This window comes from Rhineura floridana, chromosome 11 (genome assembly GCF_030035675.1).
Source record: "Rhineura floridana isolate rRhiFlo1 chromosome 11, rRhiFlo1.hap2, whole genome shotgun sequence".
In the NCBI taxonomy this organism is placed as follows: domain Eukaryota; kingdom Metazoa; phylum Chordata; class Lepidosauria; order Squamata; family Rhineuridae; genus Rhineura; species Rhineura floridana.
This window is the reverse complement of record NC_084490.1, coordinates 23,216,077-23,232,588: the sequence shown is the minus strand read 5'-3', so window position 1 is coordinate 23,232,588 and position 16,512 is coordinate 23,216,077. Positions and strand designations below refer to the sequence as shown.

At 45.3% G+C, this 16,512-nt stretch overlaps 1 protein-coding gene across 1 annotated transcript; it reads left to right on the top strand.

Annotated features, from left to right (window-relative positions):
* Positions 1 to 88: 88 nt before the first annotated feature.
* LOC133366581 (phosphatidylinositol transfer protein beta isoform-like) lies at positions 89 to 15,910 on the top strand. Its single transcript, XM_061589831.1, has 12 exons — positions 89 to 201; positions 2,043 to 2,073; positions 2,929 to 3,074; positions 3,146 to 3,237; positions 4,504 to 4,511; positions 4,807 to 4,881; positions 6,750 to 6,833; positions 7,774 to 7,851; positions 9,075 to 9,185; positions 9,476 to 9,598; positions 11,460 to 11,541; positions 14,861 to 15,910. The coding sequence occupies exons 1-11, from the start codon at positions 182 to 184 to the stop codon at positions 11,505 to 11,507; spliced, it is 816 nt and encodes a 271-aa protein (XP_061445815.1). The 5' UTR covers positions 89 to 181; the 3' UTR covers positions 11,508 to 11,541; positions 14,861 to 15,910.
* Positions 15,911 to 16,512: the final 602 nt, after the last annotated feature.

The window sequence follows — 16,512 nt, the reverse complement described above, 5'->3', positions numbered from 1 at the left end:
ATTCCTATGGCAGCTTCTGTGGGCAAAGCCCAGGAGAGGGCGGAAGTGGCGTCGTCGGGGGCAGGCCCGGGCGAGAGGACGCTAGAGTGAGGGCGGAAGTGGCGTCAATGGCCGTGGTGGGGGGAAAGAGGAAAAGAAGGGTTGGTGCTTTTGGCGTGCGGGGCGCTGGAGGGACGGGAGGATGGTGCTGATCAAAGAGTTGTGAGTACTGGGAGGGGTAGGGTGTGCCAGCGTGGGTGATGGAGGGCATGGGAAGGGTTAACTAGAAGGTGGGGAGGGGGCTCTCCTAAAAAGGGGTGGGCGATAGAGAGAGAGGATCCGTATACATATGGCTGCCCCTTTCTCCTCTTCTCCCTTCCCTGTTTCCTTGGTGTTTTTTAGAGCGCTTAACAGTGTAGGCTGGGTAATATATAATCCCCTCTGTTGTTTTGGATGTGGCTGTTTGCTGTGGTGGTGAAGGAGCCCTCTGCTTCTGGAGCATTGGAGGCAGCGCTTCCTTCTGTTCTCTACAGAAGCTTTTTCGCACACCCAGCTCTGGTATCCAGCTGGGGCCTCTGACCCTACCCGTTTTCCTGACAGATTGCACACAGGCGTGGCTTGCATGTTACCGTTATTCTCTCTTTTGATGTACTAGTTCTGGGGCCAAAAAAAACCCGGGAAATAATCAGTAGGGCAGGGGAGAGAATTAGAAGTGGCACGATCAGATCCTGACTGTGCCATACTCTTTGTGCCCAAGCTTTGCAATCCCCTGCATGCTTTCTTTAGGATAAGGCCTGTTGAATTCCGTGGAACTTATTTCTGAGTCACCGTGAGTGTGGTGCCAGAGTGTTACACAAACCATGTTTGGGCACTATTTCCAGGGTATATCGCAGCAACAGATTTTATCTTTGTGAAGCAGGCTGGGGTATGTGGTGGGAGAGAATTAGAAAAGGCACAGCGACAGGGAAGACAGCAAATATTATTATCTGGCACAGATAATATTGCTAGAAAGGCCATTTACACAGTTCCAGGGAGAAAGTCTTATTTAATTCAGTGGGACTTACTTCTAAGTAGACATGTGTGGGATTGTTTCATAACCTGTAAAGCCTTACACAGCTCAGGATCCCAATACCAGATGGAACACCCCCAGTCTGAGCATAACTAGATTCTCAGGTCATCATCAGAAGCGCTTGCAGGTTCTCTCTCCAGAGAGGTTCTGAGGGAGGCAAAAAGGGAGAGGGCCTTTTTGCTTCTATCCCTACCCATACCCCGTCTATGGAATGCTCATCCTAGGAAGGCCCACTTGGTGCCAATGTTCATATCTCTTTGGGGATAGGTAAAGACTTTCTACTACTCCCAAGCATTTCATGAGCTTGCTTATTAAGCCAATGTTGTTTTAAATTGTGGCGTGTTTGTGTTTTAAATTTTTGTATGCTTTTATTTTATTGTTATATTGTAAGTTGCTTTGAGACCATTTATAGTAAAATGCATCTAGAAATGTAATGAATTGTAGTACTTCAGATAGGACAGTTGTGTTTCATAAGTGGCATTGGTTGAGCTATTCATTAAATGCATTCCAGGATGACTATGGCCACATTCACACCAGACATTTATTCTACTATTATTCCACTTTAAATATTCATGGCTTCCTCAAAGGATCCTGGGAAGTGTGGTTGTGAAGAGGGCTGAGAGTTGTTAGGAAGCTCCTATTTTCCTCAGAGAGCTACAATTCCTTGAGTGGTTTACCAATCAATCCATCTTCCCAAGGGACTCTGGGAATTGTAGCTTTGTGAGGGGATTAGGAGTCTCCTAACAACTCTCAGCACCCTTCACAATCTACATTTCCCAGCATTCTCTGGGGGAAGTCATGACTGTCTAAAGTGGAATAATAGTGGAATAAATGTACAGTGTGAATGCAGCCTAATTTGTACATGTGCTTTTAATCTTGTACATGCCGGAGTGGGATTGGTGGGCTTCAACACTGGGGGAACCACTCTAACTCTTGTTTTCCCCCTCTCTTTTTCTCCACCCTGCTACTTCTTTCCCCTGTCCCACAAAACCAGCCGGGTAGTGTTGCCTTGCTCTGTGGAGGAGGTAAGTTCCTGCGGACAGGAAGTCTGCAGCCTTGCTGTGACACCCTTGGCTAATTGTCGATTGTGGATAACAGTGAGTTGCCACAAATGCAGCAGAAAGTTAAGGGGGGTTCTAATCCCCTTTGTTCACCATACATCAGAGATGGGCAACCTCTTCTATATGGAGGGAAATCTGTCAGTGGGGGAGAGCATGCCTACTGTGGGCCAGGGCCAGAACCAAAAGTGGGTGGGAGTTCCCCTTTTCTGTCTCTCTTTCTGACACCCTCCCCACCCAGCAGGCTGCTGGGGTGGAGAGGGGGCATACAGTTCTCGCCAGGTCATTGCTTGCAAAGAGCTTTTGAATTTAGGCCAAGGTCTACAGAAAACTTTACTGAGGCAGAGTGACCTGCCACACAGGAATGGAAGAAACCCTTTGTGGCTTGCCCCTTCCCCAAGGCTTGTGTCCTATTCCCCATCCTTCTTTCCCAGTGTTTGGAATGAACTAGTTTGGCTTAACGAGGTTCCCTGAATTAGTTTAGTCTCTGAACTACACCTGCAAGTTGTTCCCATAATTGTCAAGTGAACGTGAACTAAGTTCATTTTGGGCTAGAACTCTGAATGACTTCTAGTTCATCTTCACAGTCAGTCTCTTACATATGCTGTTTTATACATCAGCAAAGCAGCTTCGAACATTCTGAATGCTGAAAAGAAATGGCCGAGAATCGTTTGGATAAACTTGAATTGAACAATGAACTGAACTAGTTCATTTTGTAGTGGGATAAACACGAACTGAAATGAGTTCCTTTTTGGACAACTCACACTAGAACTGGTTCTTTTTAAAAATGAACTTTTCAAGCTCTGCTTTTTCCCTCTTCAGTATCAGGTGGGGCAGTTATTCTCTGTGGCTGAAGCCAGCAAGAACAACACTGGTGGTGGTGAAGGCATCGAGGTGCTCAAAAATGAACCCTACGAGCGTGAGGGGGAGCGGGGGCAGTTCACCCACAAGATCTATCATCTCCAGAGGTAAGGGCTGCCCTGGGCATGGGCGTCCAAAGGCATGGGCCTGCTCTGATGCCTGCTTCTCTCTCTTGCAGCAAAGTTCCTGGATTCATTAAGATGTTTGCCCCTGAGGGGTCCCTAGTTGTTCATGAGAGAGCCTGGAACGCCTATCCCTATTGTCGAACGGGTGAGCCCGGGAGAGGGACCAGTGGGGGGCAGGGAGGAGGATTCCCTAAGCAGGAGTAGTAGTTTTCTGGAGTGTTGTTTTCCCCCCAAAACTCTTTACCTTAAAGGAGCCTTTTGCACATCGCCAGGGGCACCTCTGAATTTCTGCCACAGAATCCCAGTGGCAAAAATCCAGGGATTCTTTCCCAGAGATTCCATTCCATTAATGTAACCTAGAAACTCACCTCGCACTCTCCTACACAGTTACACATGGCAAGGGGAGCTTGGTAGCGGCTTGCAAGCAATCTGTCTGGAAAGCTTATCTGCCGTTCCTGTTCTTCTCACTGAGGGAATCTTGGGCTTTCATGGAACATAGTTTGAAAAACCCCTTGTTTTAGTATAGGGGAAGCTTTTTCAGGGCAGATCCACACCATGCATTTAAAGCACATTCAGCGTGCATTTAAAGCACATGACTTCCCCCAAAGAATCATGGGAACTGTAGTTTGTTAAGGGTGCTGGCTGTGTGAGGGGGAATCCACAGCTCCCAGGATTGTTCGGGGGACATTTTTAAGTATGTGTTGGATGTGATTTAATGAGGTCTGCATTCTGTTAGGGGCAACCTTGCAGAGATTGTATGTCAGTGGTGGGTGGGGCTGAAGGCAAAGGGGGCAGAGCAACAGATGTGCCGCTTGTTTGTGTACAGTAGGCTACATATTCACCACTGTTGAAGGTTTCTACACATGCAGTGCCCCTGTGCCCTGGCAAGTAAAAGCCATTATGACAGCTCAGGGACACATTCCAGCCAGGTAAAAGCACTCAAGGAAGGCACGGAGCAGGTCTGGTGTGGATCAAGTAGAAAGACCTGGAGGGCCAAATTTGGCTTCTAGGCCTGAAGTTCCTCACCCCTCATTTAAAGGGTAGAAGGGAATGAAACCTCTCAGAGAGGGGAATGAGGTCTGCTTATCTATTTTTTACAAATGGTTTCATCATAAATACAATCTAACCCAGATGCGGGGAACCTTTGACCTCCAGATGTTGCTGAATTACAGCTCCCATAATCCCTGGCCATTGGCCATGCTTGCTGGGGCTGATGGGATTTGTAGTTCACACCTGGGCTAACCTTTTGGATATATTGGGTCAAAATTGTACTGTGTGATTTGGGCTAAACACATGGCAACTGGAAGCTATGGCTAGAGCAGCTTTCTTTCAAGCTGATTAGGAAAGGTTTTCAGTTTCACTATCCTGTACTAATCCTGTCTTTCTCTTCTTTTGGTCCCATCTGCTGCAGTTATTACGGTGAGTGACTTGGGAAGGGGCACCTGTGGGTGGGCAGACAATGCTTCTCGGTTATCCTTATTCACCCTAAGATTTTTTTACCTCCTGGGCACATTTGTGCCCTTGCCTGTCTCCATTAAGCTACAGCGTATCCCACCCCATGAAGTTCACTTCTCATGAGTCACCCGTGGGAATTTCCCCAGAGCATACTGGGTAATGTGTCTGTACAAGTCATGTGTGGCCTTAGGATTTGTGTGTACTGTTGTTACCACAAGGCATTCTGGGTAACTTTCCCCCCTCCTTTTTTGATGAACAGAATGAATACATGAAGGACGATTTCTTCATCAAAATTGAAACATGGCACAAACCAGATTTAGGTGACCAAGACAATGTAAGTGAGGGGAATGAATATGTGTGTTCAGTCACATTACTTTTTGTCCACAAAACCTGGGTGTCGAAGTCCTGCTGAATTTTACCTCTTATTAAGAGCAATACACAGATGCAGTTGTATTATTAAAAAATAAAATGGAATTTCATTAATTTGCATAATTTTTTTCTACACAGAGGTGATATTGAGTATAATGTATAGGTAAGGTTATATTGCATATACAATGAGGAATAAAGCCTATATCGTTGCAAAGATCTTCAAAGCACTTTGGAGGATATTGTATAGAAGAGAACCACATTTTATATTTCAATATTGGACACACTTTGGGGTTACAGAAATCATAATGACCCATAACATGAAGCTTGTTGAATACTTGCATTATTTCTTTTGTTTTAAGTATTATTCTCAACATAATTCTTTACCTCTGCAAAGCAAAAATGTCCCCAGGTTCTTGGAATTTTCTCTTTCAAATGCCTGAAATATTAGGGAATATTGAAATATTGAGGAATGCTAGTTACTAAATTTCCTGTGATATTTATTGTGGTGGTCTTTGGGTTAGATATGTTACAAAGAGTTGGAAAGCTGACAGCATGACTTTAAAGCCATGCGGAGTTGAAGTTATTGTACGAGCAAGATACAAATTGCCCCGTTTTGTATCTTTGTCTGTTTCGGCATTTTGAGATATCCTAACCTTATTTCGTAAGAGCAGCATTAGCAATATTTTCATTTCTTTAACAACAATTATATCCCAACTTTATAACTAAGCATTTTCAAGGTGCCTTACAAGAACGCACTCAGAAGAATAGTAAAAACACCTAACACTAAAAATGCAGTCCTTCAAACCAACAGACAAAATGGCAATAAGAATAATGCATCCGTACATTAGCATCAACAATACTAATAATTAAAAGCCTGGGCAAATGAAAAGGCTTTAGCCTGCTGTCTAGAATTCAGACAAAAGAGAGAAGGGGAGACAAGGGGATGGCAGAAAGAAAAAAGCAGTGGCCTTGCCCACCTTTGGCTTGGAATTACTTGGGCCTCATGCATTCTTTGTATGTGACCGCTGAGATTATCTGTGAGGGAAGGCAGGCCTCAACATTAAAAAAAATGCTCCACTGGAGGCCAGGAGACCAGCCCTGGAGCGAACATCTCAAAGTTGGGGTGACACCACAGAGAAGACCTTTTCCCCAGTTGAACCTACCCGACCTCTGAAGACCTACGGAAGAGCCCCCCATCCCCAGCAGAAAGGCAGGTTCACGTGAGAGCAGGTGACCTCTTGTTGGTGTGTCTAAAGCACAGTGGGGAACCATTTTTAGCCTGAGGGTCACACAGTCTTGGGCAACCTTCCAATTGTGGATGTGGCAAAAGTGGGTGTGACTACACACATGCCATTCTCCATACAGGCAAACGAGGGGTATTATCAGAGTTGATACATTCCAGCCAGGTAAACTCACAGGAGGACAGTGCAGACAAGGGCCAGTGAAAGACGTGGCCTGAAGAGGGGACCTGGCCTGTGCAGAATTCCTAGAGCTGGATAGATAGATGCCTGAAGAGCCACATTTGGCCCCTGGGCCTGAGGTTCCGCATCTGTGGAGTAAAATACACAGGCTGAAAGATGAGTTCAAGGATTGCTAAGAGTTTGGCCAAAATATTTTCGCGTAAATCTTGTATGTCTTGTGTCGCAGAGAATGTTGTAGTTATTAATTAAACTTGTTGATCGCTGAATACTGGTTGTCTCTAGGCTAGTACAAAGCATGTATCATAATAAAAAGGCATATAAAAATGCAGCCCACTAAAATGCATGCTCTTCTGGTGACCTCATTTTTGTTTCAGGTGAGGACGTAAACTCTCTTCCCCTCTTTCCTCCGCAGGTCCACAGTCTCGATGCCGAAACCTGGAAAGATGTTGAGGTTGTCCGTATAGACATTGGTGATCGGACGCAAGTGTCAGATGACGTAAGATGCAACCTTGGTTCTTGGCATTTGGGAGAGTGTTTGGCAAAGGGTTAACCTAAAACAGAAGGCAGGGGAATTCTGAAGTGATCATGGTTTACCGTCACATGTAATGGCTGTTCCATATTGTTGTACCTTGGAACAAGCCACCACCCATGCGAAATCTGAAGTGGTACAGAAAGGCCAGAGGGCTGCACCACAGCATTTTCTTAAACCCCTGAATTCGTTCTTATGTAAAGTCTCTGGAGGATATCCCATTTTTCCTGTCCGCCTATTCTTTGGTTTTTTTTGGGGGGGGATTCTTCCTCCCCCCATTCTCAATGGTGGTTTGAATAGAAAAAAATATCTCACAGTGTTTATTCCAATCTGTGAATCCCACAAATGAAAACTCTTGCCCAAACCACATAGAGAACGGGCTTCACTTGTGTCAAGGTGCATCTGAGAAATCTGTTTCATTACTAAGACTGAGTTCTGAAATATTTTAAGAGATGCCTCTGAGCATATGCAGAGTGTTTTCCCCTCACTACCAAGTGACTGCAGCCCATCCCCCTCTTTGTAGCCTTGGAGCAAAGGTAATGGCAGTGGTGGGTTCAGCTTATACTAACTCAAACCATACTGTTGCTCAACTTTTTGCACTGCTATTTTGCGTTCAGGGTTAGTTCTTGGATTTTAAGTGCCATCTTCCTCCCCCCCCCCCAACCCTGTAGTTGGAGAAGTTTGATTTCTGTTCAAGTTACATTAGGAAACTTGGCAGCATGTTCCTGGGAGTCAGGTCCTGATTTTTGCATCAAGAGGATTTAGAGTTTACCTGACTCCTTTCCTACCTGCTGAAGAAAGATCCTCATGATCTGTATCCACCTCCACCTCCCAGTTTCTTCTTACTTGCTGGGGCCCCCTCTGCCTCACACTGCAGTCATTGTCATCTCTGCTCTCTGCCTTTCAGGATTACAAGCCAGATGAAGATCCAGCTCTTTTCAAATCACTAAAGACAGGCAGAGGGCCCCTTGGCCCTGATTGGAAGGTACGTCCAATCAGTTGTATTGTAAATTGCTTTAGGATGCCTCACAGGAAGCAATTAAGAATGTAATAATGGTGAAATTGATAATAGCAAACTGAAGAACCAACCCTTAGGTATGTTCTGCTTCCTCCTGTCTGTGTCTTTTAGGCCCCTAGAGTTGCTTCAGCGTTCTGAAGAAAAGCTTCGTTGGTGGTAGTATAACCAGGCCTTTGCAAATTGTGACTGGCCTTCTTAGCAAAGCAAACATTTGTGCTTGTGGTGGCCTGTCACCCAAGAGATGGAGTCTTCTCCATAACCTTTGAGTCGGGGGCAATTCCCCTCCCTGTTCCTCCAACTCCGGGCTTTGGGCTGGGAAGGGGGCGAAGGGGCAAGCAATTGTGCAGTGCCTCTGCAGGAGCACCGACAAAGAAACCCAGCATTCTACTCTGATTTCTGGCTGGAAGGTGGAAGGTTGTTCTGTTACTTTGTTCCCAGGGCACTTGGAGCACCTGGGCAACGCAGCAACAAAACCAGCCTCTGTCCTCCTCCCAAGTTCGGAAATTGAGAGAGAGGAAGGATTCCCACCTCTTCCCCAGCTCTGAGATTGGGAAGAAGGCTAGAGTTTATCCTGTGGGCCAGAGGGCACCAGACCACTTGTCACAGTGAGAGGACTGGTGGGCCACTGAATGTAGCACATGACTCGATCTCCAGTAGTAACTACCTGAAGCTTCTGGGGGCAGCCTGTGCAGTTCAAAAGAGCTGTTGTTATCCAATATAGTGCAGCAATTGGAGCAGCCTTTGCCAACTTGGTGGTGTAGTCCAGGTTGGTGAAGGCTGGGGTAGAAAGTCAGACTAGGGAGACCCAGGCATGAGTTGATGCCCCTCCCCTGCCATGAAGGAGTCACCTCACGTTGCCTCAGTGATTTCCTTCTAAGAGTCGTCGTGGGGGCAAAAGTTCTTTCAAAGCACACTGCATATTAAAAAGCACCAGAAGTAGGTTAAAAGCATGTGATGTGAGCTGGAGCTTCTGGGTTATCCGGGGAAGAGAGGAAGCAAGAGTTGCAGTGTTCCCTGGGTGCTCAAAACCCCCTGTGGGAATGTGTTTTGCTGGGTCTTACCAAATCTCTTTTGCTTCCCTCAAAATCCCCCCCCTCAGATGTTTTACCCAGGAGAAACTTCAGCAGCAACTGTAGGCCTAATCCTTGGGGTTTCTTTTTCCCCCCCTGTCCCCACTTCTCTTCTGTTAGAGAGAACTAGCCAATAATGAAGATTGCCCCCACATGTGTGCCTACAAACTTGTGACTGTGAAGTTCCGCTGGTGGGGCCTTCAGGGTCGAGTGGAAAAATTTATCCAGAAGGTAAGGTCAGGCTGAGCTTGCTGGCTTTAATCTGAGAAGTATCTGGCTTGGATAGTAACAGTTGGGAGAGCAATATTAGGCAAACGGGATTTGAAGCTTTCTCCAATTTTTTGTGGTGGGGGGGGAAGGGAGTGGTTAAAACCCAGGCTTATCTTATTCTGAGGGCTTTGTGGAGTGAGACACAGGGACTTATCCCCTCCAAGAAAGAATGCAGAGTTGTATTTCTTGCTTCTGGTCCTCTTGTTTCCCGGTGTTCTGTTTTCTTGAAGCCTGTCGTTTTTTCTTTACAGCAAGAAAGACGCCTCTTTACCAACTTCCACAGGCAGCTATTTTGCTGGTTGGATAAGTGGGTGGATTTAAGCATGGCTGACATCCGACGGATGGAGGAAGAGACACAGAGGGAGCTTGATGAGGTATTCTAGGGTAGAGGGGCAAGTCGGGGGTGTGCCATATACATCGTTTGGAAGCGGCTGGAAGGTAGAAATGCAGCTTTCCCTATCACTGTGCCCCAAAGAATGCCTTTGCTCATACAAACCCTTGCTCAGAGATCATTTGAAGGAGGCCTGCTTTAAATGCCATTGTTCTTGGAGACTTAAGACTGATGGGGCCAAGCAGCAAGGCCTTTTCTGTGGTGGCTTCCTAAATGTGAAACTCACTTCCCAAAGAGGCCTGCCAGGCACCGCTCAATTTTCACTTCTAGGGGTTAGGCAAAACTTCTATTTTTTCATTTGGCTTTTGGGGCATGAGACTTTGTTGATTTAAATGAGCTGGTTTTTTCCTTTGCAGGTCTGCCAGACAGGATTTTTTAAAGTTGCTGCCACTGTTCTGTTGTGTGCAGTTTAAGCTGTTGGTACATCTGTTTCTACTACTGTTTTATGTTTGCTGCCCCAAAGGCGCTTCTTGAGAGCTGTTTTGGTGGAATATAAATCTTACCTTAAAAAAAAGCCACACCTATTCAATTTCTATCACACACCTGTTGTAGGTGCCAACTGGAGCCACCACTCTAATTTAATCAATGTAGTTTTTAACCAACTAGAAGTGGGAAACCCAGATTCAAATTGCTAAATACATTTTAAATATGAAAAGTGCAGGTGACAGACACCATCTTCGAAAGAGTATTCCCACTTCAGTCTCTCACAAGAGGGGAATGCCTCTTCTAAGAGGCACATATTGCAACCTATATACATGCGATCTAAAAACAGGTTGCTTTTCCCCCCAAAAAAGCATTGTTTTAGTCAGTATGCAAACTTACGCAGATTTAATCCATTTAAAACTCATTTGATCGACTGAGATTTGCAGAATCGGGTGATAGCCTTACATAATATGTGAAGAAAGATATTTTGATAGGCATGAGTCTTTCACTGCTGTATGATGAGGTATACTGCAAAATCCCCCCTATTTAAAAATCTCTTATTTGTAAAATATATTAAAACTTGTAGGGATTTTGTATTTTTGAAAATGTATACCTTCTACTTTTTTATAATGAATCTCTTCCATTCAACGATTACAAAAATATATAGTTCTGCCCCTTCTTTGCACCTATTCCCCCTTAAAAGAAAAGGAGAAAAAGTAGTATAGGCAAGGGGTGAAGTTGTCCAGGGTCTTGGGGGGTCTTAGACCCCTTACTTTTTGGGGAGCAGGATTCCAGCAGGGTCCCTATGTCTCCAGCATCCTACGAACCAATCAGTATGAAAGGGGAATGTGTTAGCCACTGAGAAGTCTTCTAACATGCTTCCTTGACCTTTCCTGCTTACTGGAGCCAATGAGAGTGAAAGGAGGTGAGTCAGCCACTGAGAAGCCTCTTCTCAGTAGATAACACTTTCCCCTTCCATGCTTATTGGCTCCTAGGGATATCTGTTGTTGTGAGAGAAAGCCTTAACAAGGATCTCATTTTCAACCCAGCAGCAATAAAGGGGGGGAGGGGGTATGGCTGTGACTTATCATGAAGGGACCCTGCACTTCTGAATTTGCCACTACTGAGTATAGGGAAGTGTTTTATTTTCTTACTATAAGTAGACCCCATTTTGACGTTTGGGATGAAAGGTGGGTCCTGGATCTAAAAAGTCCTGCCCAGAATATTAATGCTTTGTAACCTCAAAAGGACACCTATAATGAAAGTTTGATAATATGCAGTGTTATTTAAGTACAATTGTAATTGATTATCTTTTATAAAAAAGTAATATATGAGTCTATGTGGAAATGAACAGTGTCAGTACAAGCAGCAGGTCAGGCTCAAATAGTATGCAGCTGTTGAAGGATGTTGTTTTGTTGCAGATACGCCAGAAGGGCACTGTGAGAGGAATGACTGCCGGAGATGAATGAGCAACCCCTTCTGCCTGGGCCAAGAAGTAACAAGGTAGAAGAAACTGGAGAATGGAAAGAATGGCATAAGATAGTTTGGAACTTTGGATGGAGGTGGGAGGAAACAGTGAGCCGGTTCATGCAATAATATCTTGGCCTTGTTAAGCCAAGATATACAGGAGCCTTTAGCCCAGCCACACGGCCCTTTTGCAGCATTAGCAAACAGGCCTCTTATTAACCATGGTTTCCTGTTTTGTTAAAACTGGGGAGCTATATGGTTACCAGTTTTAGAACATGCAAGTACAGGAATACCCCGCATTAACGTATGCAGCGGGTCCAGAGCGAGTACCTAAACCGAAAATGTACTTAAAGTGAAGCACTACCTTTTTTCACTTGTGCCGCCACTGTGCCACCTCTCCTTCACGCGGCGCCTCAAAGCCCTGTGCTAAAGCCTCTGCTGCTGTGCTGAGGCGCCTCTGCTGCTGTGCCGCTGTGCCTACCAGCTAATCGCGATCGCGCCTCCCAGCTGATTCGTGGTCACGCGATCGCGTCTCTTTCCACCCCCCCACGCACAGAAAGAACAGGTCACAACCAAAGGTTAAGTGTCCGTTCTTGCGAAGTGAGCGTACGTAAACAGGGGAATGGTGCTATTGTAAGTATGTCCGTACTCACGAGTGTCCTTAAAGTGAAGGTCCGTATAGCGGGGTATTCCTGTATATTAAGCCAATATACATTCATTGGCGATCACTCGTGGCTGAGTAAGATTGTCTTCCAAGATAAGATGATTGGAAGATGTCTGTGCGTGAATTTGTTTTATGTGGGGAGATTGGCGCATGACGATCAACACATAATCTTGACAGAAAAAGGCTTTGATCCAATGGCATGGGATACCACGACGACTGGAATCTGTCTTTTATCTGCTGCAGTCTTCATTCGCCTTCACAGCCGTTGTAATGTACACATTGTTATCCTCCACCTGTTCTGCCGTTGAGGACTTTCTTGGATCGTTCTTTGTCTGGTTCCTCTCCCTTGACCTTACCGCCATGGGTGACCCTGCTGGGAATACATGACTCCTGACGGCATTGCTCACAGGGTTCATTGGATCACGCAAGCCCACTCACCACTGCAAGGTGATGATCCAGCTTGTTTTGAAGCTGGTAACCATAGTTCACTTGTTCAGATGAAACCAGAAACGATGGTTAACTAAAGATTTTCTGGTTTGTTTGCTCCTGCCATATAGGGAGGGAGGGAGGGGCTGTGTGTGCAGACAAAAAGACTTGTCCATATTAAACCGAGATGTGTGTAACTTGTTACTGTCACTTTAAATACCAACTGTTTATATTCAGCTACTAATGTTAAACTAAGATGGCTCTAAGGAAGCAAGCAGCTATCCTTTAGTCAAATTGCCCTTTTATCTTCTCCACCCCACCAACACTATAACTGAGGACTCTGCTGGAAGCCTCTTTTTCCAACCCTTTACTGACCTATTGAAGCGCAGGCCTGTCTTGCTGCACTGCCTAGAAATTCTTCCCTCTGGCATTCCTACCAGCCGCGACAAACAGTCCTTCCAAGCTGCTTCTCGCTGATGCTGCAGACAGGTCCTTCCCTTGCCTCATCAGCCTAAGCCAAGTGATTCAGCTACCCCCAGCAACTCTTTGGCCACCAAGCCACTCCACCTGCCTCTCAGGTCTTCCTCCTTCTCCCCTGATCCTCTTTCTCTGCTGTTGTCCTCTTCTGGCTGATTCCACCAAGCAGTAACAACTGTCTCCAACTAACTCACTCTGTTGACCAGTATCTGATATACACTTCTTCTGGCCCCTCTAATCCAGCCCCAACCAATTATGCTGTGTAACTGAAATTTCTAAACTTGCCCTCACCAGTCAAAATACACGTACCTTCTATCCTTTTGAATACTGAGGATTCTAATTCATAACTGTCAGTTAACACAACAGTTAAACTAATTTTCATTGGACCAGACAGAAAACTTCCCACATCAAATACATTGCAATTTACAATACACATGTCAGAACACATTACGCAATACTCATTAAAACTAAATACAAATAGAGGATTTCTTCACATGGGCCTACAAGTCTTATAATAATTATTAAATACAGATATAATAATTTAAATGCAGATAAAAGTATGGGGTTAGAGGAGTTATCAACAAGGCTTTTTAAAAGTTTTAAATTTGTTTCCCTGCCAAATTTAGTGTATGTATGTGTTTGTTAAATCTAGCAGTCTCACTTTTAATTAACTGAGGTAGCTCATTAATCTATATTATATCAGTAGATTCAGATTACAAATCCATCAGAAACTAACACAAAGATGCAAAACAAAAGCCAGCCCACAGTAAAGATTTTTTTGTTTTAAGCACTAAAGCATTCAGGCCCAAACACTGCTGTATAGAGCCAGGGTTAACTAGGCACTCGAAGGACCAAAGTGTTGGGGCCTGATGGCTCTCCTGAGAAGATGGTGCCATAGTTGAAAAGGCCCTGCTCCATTTATTTCAGTTATTTACACCTCGCCTCTCAGGAAACAAACCCTTCCAGGGTGGCTTTCAAGTAACATTAAACTACATTTAAAAAGCACCACCATAAGCGATATTGACATATAAAAAGTCAAGTTCTTTCCCACAGGACCATTGGTGGCAGAGGGCTCTAGACAGAAGGAAGAAGGAAAGTCCAGCTGGAATAGGCTTTAGGTAGTCATCATCTGGTGCCTCCTGTTTTAGGGGTGGGGAAGTTCCAGCCCATGGGCCAGTCTTGGCCTGCCATGCCTGAAACCATGCCCACCTGTCAGTCAGGTGATGTCACCTTGACGGGCAGGTTCAATGAGCACAGTTGATCCCAGTTCAGTCCTGCTTAGTTCAACAGCCCGCACCTGTTTCCTGTGGGGAACTGACACTGGCAAACAGGTCCTGCACCAAACAGAAATGAACCCCTTATGGGTGCGGACATCAGTCCTTCTTGATCACTGTCACTCCCCACTCTTGCAGGCCAACTTTGACAGGAAGGTGAGGCCACCCACTCTCAAAAGTTGACCTGTGGCGACTGGGGGGACATAAAGATTTGGCCCAATGGGTCAACAAGGTTGCCTACCCCGCTCTGTCTCCTGGAGTCCTTACCACAGGACAGCTGATGGTAGATGGCCCTGTGGTGAGAACACAGATCAAGGCCTCTGATGTAGAACAGAGCATGCAAGGGGTGGCAGTGCAGGTCTTGATTTCAGATCAAATATGAACATTTAAAATGTCATTGAAATACGGCCAGCTTTCCTTCTTTAAAAAAAGGAATAAGGCAAAAGTCTGCTTCTTTTATAGAGGAAGATGCTACTTCTGCTAATCCCTTCTTTTTGTCTTCTTTCTACCCCAGGTGCAGTGCCCTTTCTGACCTGAGATTGGACCTGTCTTTGTGGGACTCTGCTTTCTCTCCCCTTCCCACCTTGGGGGGGGGGAGATGGGTTCCCATTCTTTTCCATCCTCTTGGTCTGAAAATATTCAAAACTGCCCCTGCTTTGGCCGGCCATGGGGTACCCCAGGAAACTGCCGCTTGCTTCTTACTGATCATGGATTAATAGGCGCCTGCACCGCACAACGAGTGGGGCCTAAAAGGGGGAGGCAAGGACCTTCCCGGGGTGGGGTGGGGGGAGTCTCTCTTCTTTTCACCCTGCAGGGGCAGGGGTGCATGTCTATTAATAACATTAATATTAATATTATTTGGAATTGTATTTTGGTTGGGGGTGGGGGGGTTTCTATAGGCAGGAGCAATGGAAGATCAGGAATATCGTATTGGGGGACGGGGGCAGAAGAGAGAGAACAAGTAAAACTTTTCATTTTAGGACTATAATTTGGCCTTCACTGTGGAGCTGGAATTATCTTTTGAAGAGGCACGTGAAAACTTTGCTTCACTACCAAAACCGCATGCATCTTCTGGGATCCTAGAAGGCCATGACAGTACCAGTTTCATTCTTGGTTCCTCCTGTGCCGTATATAGTACGGTTAAAACGTGCCACTAAACTGACTCATCATTATAGGCAGCAAAATTCCCTTGCCCTATTTCCAGCGATGGCTTGAAATATATGGCTAACATTTTAGGGCCTCTTTCCTCACCCTTCTTTTTTTCCTTTTTAAACAGCACTGGACTCCTCTACTCCTAGGGGTTTGTTTTTGTTTTTTTAAAAAAATCTTTTCCCTGCCCCCTCATATCCTAGTCGTGGGCTGGTGGGAGGGCAGGTAGTTTTCCCCATTTGGGAGAGTCGCTCAGAAACATTTCAGCCACCCTTGGGGACTTAGGTTGAGCAGGAGGGCAGGGATATTAAGGCCCAATAGTGCATTACTAAGAATCTGAACAGTATTTTTTTTAAACAAGAAAAAAACAAATCTTTTTTTAAAAAAGTAAAACAATAAATAAACTTGAAGTTGAGTTCTCTCGTTTCCTGTTGCTGGGGGGGGGGAGAGAGAGACAAGGAGTGTTAGTGGCTGCTGTGTCTAATTTGGGTTATTTATGAGGCACCAGACATTTGGAAGAGACCTCAGAAGGTAATCTTGTCCAACCCCATGTCAGTGGAAATTTGCTGTTACAGGTAAGGTGCACACCTAGCCTTTGCTTAATAAACGCAAAAACACCTCTAGTGATGGAGAGGCTGCCACCTTCTAAGGCAGTCTGTTCCATTGTGAAACAGTTCATATCATCAGGAAGTTCTTCCTAACGCTTAGCTGAAAACCCCTTTTGTAGTGTTTGAATCGACTGGGTCAAGTCCTTCCCTTTGGAATGATAGCAAATCAGCCCTTCAATATTTGAAGAAAGGGACTATCTTATCCCCCTTCTCCCGCTCCTTCAACCTTTCCTTATAGGATTTGGTCTCCTATTTCACCCTCTTCTGCCCCAGCAGGGGGCAGTATAAGATGATTTGAGAGGCAGGGGGTGTCTGCAATGCAGACATTTCTAGAACAAACTTCAATCTTTCTCCATCCTCTTTCCTTACCTCTTTCCCTGTATGGAAAGGCAAGAGTTGACTTAATACT